The 5,185-nt window shown below is 34.3% G+C and overlaps 1 protein-coding gene across 1 annotated transcript; it reads right to left on the reverse strand.

Moving 5' to 3' along the window:
• Positions 1 to 238: 238 nt before the first annotated feature.
• On the reverse strand, positions 239 to 4,180 carry LOC107829341 (IQ domain-containing protein IQM1-like). Its single transcript, XM_016656814.2, has 7 exons — positions 3,746 to 4,180; positions 3,376 to 3,556; positions 1,705 to 1,793; positions 1,512 to 1,599; positions 1,164 to 1,394; positions 974 to 1,075; positions 239 to 841 (listed from the first exon to the last, which is right to left on the reverse strand). Exons 1-7 carry the CDS (start codon positions 4,075 to 4,077, stop codon positions 422 to 424), a joined length of 1,443 nt encoding a protein of 480 aa, XP_016512300.1. The 5' UTR covers positions 4,078 to 4,180; the 3' UTR covers positions 239 to 421.
• Positions 4,181 to 5,185: the final 1,005 nt, after the last annotated feature.

Raw genomic sequence — 5,185 nt, forward strand, 5'->3', positions numbered from 1 at the left:
AAAATTGACCCGATAAAAATATGATTTTGGCAATCAATTATAAAAATATGATTTTTTATTTATTTTCGGGTTAACTTCAAGAAAAGATTTTACAAATATATCTTTCTTTTCTTTCTTTCCATATCCAAATACAATGCGATGGACATCTTTGTATTTATGTTATTATTAGATGCTACAAAGTTGTGTACAATTTTGACGTCCACAAGTCAACTCTTTGTTTCTCAAAAAGAATGAAAAGTTTTGAAAATTAATCAAAATTAATTCTCAAAATGTACATAATGTACTATTTGCTTTGGCTCAATGAAGCCATCTAGTAAATACAAACATGAATGAACAAATAAATTAAAGATTTGAGTTAGTTTTATCCCTCCCATTTCCTGTCTAGTAGCACCAGATGTGCTTCATTTGGTTCAAATGTTGCTTAATTAGGTGCTGAAATAGGAGTCCGAGGACTAGGCAGTCCCATATGTGCAATCCTTGGAGAAAGCCTAATCTTTGGACTTGGTCTTGGTGAGGGGATTGGACCAGAGAAATTGAAGCCTACATTGGCCACCCGAGGCGATAAATTAACTTGTTCAAGTGCTCGGAATTGTAATTCTGTAGGGTAATCTCTAACACAGCCAATACGCGGTCCAGTTCCAGTTGTCCATTTGTTGGACAAATGTTTAGCCAAGCTAAATGTTGGTGCCTTCTCATTGATGATAATGTCCTCCGGTTTCTTGTCGACGTATGTGCTTCTTTGTTCAGAGTCTTTAGTAATGGAAGGATCCACATGTGGTCGGCGATTTGAGCCCTCGTTGCTACCATTGAATGAATGATAGTCATCATCAATTGCACATCTCTGCATAAGAGAATAATTATCGTTAGTATGCTATTGAGACATAATATAATTAAGATGGTCGCACATTTTATGATATCAGAGCAGCATATGGTCACACTTCAACACATGTTCAAGCGAAACATGAACATTTACCTTAACGTTTGTAAGGTCGACATTGTGCTCTTCAAGAAAGCTAATGAATTCCCTGAAGTTCTCTTCAGTTGGGTGATAGTGACCACTATATGGCCAAATAGCCTGCAACAAAAGACATACATGGACAAGATAAGTAAACTTATTCGCGACAAATCTAATTCGGAGTTTGTACATTATATGATAATTTTACCTCTAGAATTCCAGCATGAGCAACTAGTCTACCAGCTGCAGTGATAGCACCACCAGATAGAAAACTTGAATGTTGAAATGTGCCCTTTTGCTTTTGTCCTACATATAATGTTCTTGTTGTGCTAAGAACAAAGATCCATTTTGAACCCTCTATTGACTGAACAGAAACTCCACTTTGTTTATATACAAGCTTCCCATTCTCAATAACTACTTCATATGATTCGCGCTCCTTCTGCATTTGTAAAACAGAAGCAATTTAGTTCAAAAGAACTATATATAAACACATCATAGATCTGTTAACTATACATCGGTTACATATGTTTAATAAAGATTCAGAACGCGAACTTACTGGTCCAAGATATTTGATGCATTGATGGTGTAATTTTGTCCTAGGACATTTCTCTAGATTTATTTCTTTTCCATCTCCAACATCCAACCTTCATAAGAAAAACGTTAATAACGCGATTAGATGTCATCTCCGAGTAATTAACTTTCTCATGAACACAAATATAACTTTCTAAAAAAAATTGTACTGTACTTACCAGTAGAAGAAAGGCTGAGAGCTTTCACTCTTAAACCATAAATCATAGTAGAAGTGCAAGTTGTGCCCATACCGATGTCGTGGATCAATCTACAAGAAAATTAGAAAAAAAGTAAAAATGTCAATTGCTAAATCATACCAAATCCTTCTAATTAAAGCAACTGTTGGGATATATACTATTAACCATGAGTTTGATTTAGATATAGTATTTATTACGAAACAATTGTTTATTCAGTTTTAATAAAGTTTTAAATAGATCATATATTAGTCTGTGTCCTTTGCTTATATAGTAGATGATTTAATGTATAGAGTTTAGCTTATATACGGAAGATTAAATCATCGGTTCTTATAAGTATAAAGTTTGAGTTCATAATCTAATGATGGAATTGGACAAACCATCAGGAATGATTGTAGCACAAGATTAAATATAATTTATCTTGATTATGGGAATAGTTTAATTCCAACTTCTTATGCTAATACATTTTGTATGTATTGAACGGACCAGGTAGGGATAAGTATTTTATACTGATTTAATAAAATAAACTCTCTAGCCATTAAATGTACTTATACTCTTAATCTTGATATAATTATTATTAGCTGTGTATATTATTATTGTTTTGATTTATTAAAAGGCGAGATTCTTTCGTGGGTCAATATGCCTGGTAAATTGGATAATAATAATGTACATTGGTGAAGTAATAGCTAGTTGATGGAATTCATGTCTCGGTTTAGAGATTGATGATACACCTTTATGAAAGCTTATAAATTTTCATGTGTAAACCCGGCCGGTGGATTTTGTATCTGACACATGAAATAAGTTAAGCGAAAGTCTAAAGAAAATAATCAATAAATTAAATCGTCAGTAATTTAATTTACTTGATTAGTATCTGAATCTTAATATGGGGAGTTAAATAAGATTTAATGGATGAATTTCGAAATTGGATAAGGAGTGCAATTACGGATTTTTAGTGGAATAATTCGTAATTAATTATGGTAGATATTAATTTCGAAAATTAGAAATTAATTCCATAATTGAAGCCTTGTTAATTAAATTATGTGGTCCCTACTGTGCCTAAATAATAGGAAATAAAGGAATCATTTTTCTGGTGGAAAAGAAAACCCAACAGGTTTTGGAAAAGGGTCTTAACCCTTAAAACTTGTGCTATAAATACATAAGTTTTTCCACCTAGAAGCAGTTGTACATGGTGGCTGAAATTTTTGAGCCAAGCTTTCCTAGAAATTTCGCCCACACGAAATTTCTATTTCCGGTATTATTTGGGTAACACAGTAGAAGACCGTGGAACGTTCGAGGATCACGATTGTGCGGGTGATGGAGATTCCATTGAGAAGTTATGGAACTGAAGGCTCACGTGATAGAAGAGATATGTTCACGCTTCAAGAGGTAACCCGTGAAACCCCGTATATACTAGTTGTCTAGATTACATGTGATTTTGATACTGGGATTGCTTCTGCTGTTTATTATAATCCATCAGCAACAACAACAACAACTCCAGTATAATTTCACAAGCGGTGCCAAGGAAGAATAGCGTGTACGCAGATCTTATCTCTACCGCGAGATAAAGAGACTGTTTTCAATAGAAAACTCGGTTCAAGGAAAATGCAAGTAAAGCAGTAATGACAGCAAGAAAAAGCAGTTTCAAATTAAACTTACCGCTTCTAGCCAATGCTGCAGAGCCAATTTTTGAGCTTTTTCATCTTTGGACAATCCCTTTCCAACTTTAGCAGCTCTAGTACGTGCTCTAGCCCACCTTGAAACAGCAGTTTCTGGCTTCTCATCATTGAAAAATGAAACTGAACTTCTCTTTAGAGCTGCAAAATCTAATGCCTTCCACCTACATATATTACACAATAATTACTTCAATAAATATAGAATAAGAGGTAGTGTGTACGCAAAACTTATCCCTACCTCGAGGGTAGAGGATAGAGAAGTTGTTTTCGATAGACCCCGGGCTCAAGGAAAGAAAAAAAAAAAGCAGAAAAAACCAACAATAACAACAGCAAGATAATAAGAAAACACGAACCATAATTCTTCAACCACAACAGCACAATCAGCCAGATTTCTTCTAGTCCTATAACTCTTATATACTTTTTGAAGCTTAACAGCTGCAGCATCAAGCTCGCTAACTGGTCGAGGAGAAAACATAATAGCAGGCTCAGGAAAGGAAATATCTGATTTTGCCTTAGTTTCTTGAACCAAATTCTTGAATGAGAGTGTTGTCTCAAGCATCAGTTTGATTGGCTCACAATTTCTAACATTTATTGTATTCTTTCTTGACATCTTATCAACCCCATTTGATTGTATTATGGTTTCTGATTCTGTTCCTTTAAAACCATTTTCTTTCATCACTGTCATCTTTCAGTTTTCACAAACCTGAAAGAAAAATAGAAGAACCAAAAAAATTTCTTTTGTTTTCTGTTGAAGAATATTGAAGTTTTCCAGAAATGATGTGTCTGACTATTACAGATTTGGTAGTTATATAGGGAGATTTTTAAAGCGTGGATTCGTGGAAAAATAAATTAAAATAGAGGAGACTAAAAGATTAGCTAGTGGACAAAGGGAACTGTACTAAAGAAAGTAATTGGTCTTTGAATTACCGTACAGTTTAATGTGAACAGAAAATTGGAAAAGAGTTAAGAAAGCATATTGTTGGTTTTATTTAGAATTTCTTTAACTTTCAAACCCCACGAGTTTTTTGATCAAATCAAAGTTCTCCAATTTCTAAACCAACCTCCTTTCTAATTTGGGACAAAAATAAAATATGTCCCCTTTTCTTTGGTTTTTGAAAAATTCCTTGCGAAACGGGTAGCCAGAGCTAGAGTTTTTCACCGAGGGATATCAAAATATAAAAAATTAGACCATTGAAAAATTAAGAAGAGTCAACGTTTAATAAATATACATAAAATAAAATTATTTATCTAGTAATACAGTGTATTTTTCGGCGAAGGTTTGTCGATCACCCCTTGGTTGAATGTCGACGCTGCCTTGGAGTGTGCACCGGATAACCTGCTCCATGTGAAATAGCTCGCAAACCACACAGAGACGTAAACCACACTAGACAAGTTCGGGGCGACGAGCTTTGACTGAGGAGACTACTAGTTGAAAGAATAGATCTCAAATCTCGCATGCGAGAAATTATTTACCCGACTAACTCAGTTAATGCAATCTATCCCCTTATTCTAACCCAAAAACTGGGAAAATTTTGATGACTCGGAAAATTTTGGGCGGTCAAAGAAAGTAAGCTTTAGGAGGCTTCGTCCGTGTAACCAGAACTGACTCTTGATTTCCGTATAAAGAAAGAAAGTTATAATTTTCTAGCAAAATATTTTTCTTCAAAATTTTGGACTTTACTTTGATGTTAGTCAACTACTTCTCAAGTCTTGGGTCATGTAACGCGCCATAAATAACTAACTGACGTGTCAGCGTGTTACCTACGTTAAAAGACTAATTTACCTCTTACTAT

The sequence above is a fragment of the Nicotiana tabacum genome, chromosome 10 (assembly GCF_000715075.1).
Source record: "Nicotiana tabacum cultivar K326 chromosome 10, ASM71507v2, whole genome shotgun sequence".
NCBI lineage: Eukaryota > Viridiplantae > Streptophyta > Magnoliopsida > Solanales > Solanaceae > Nicotiana > Nicotiana tabacum.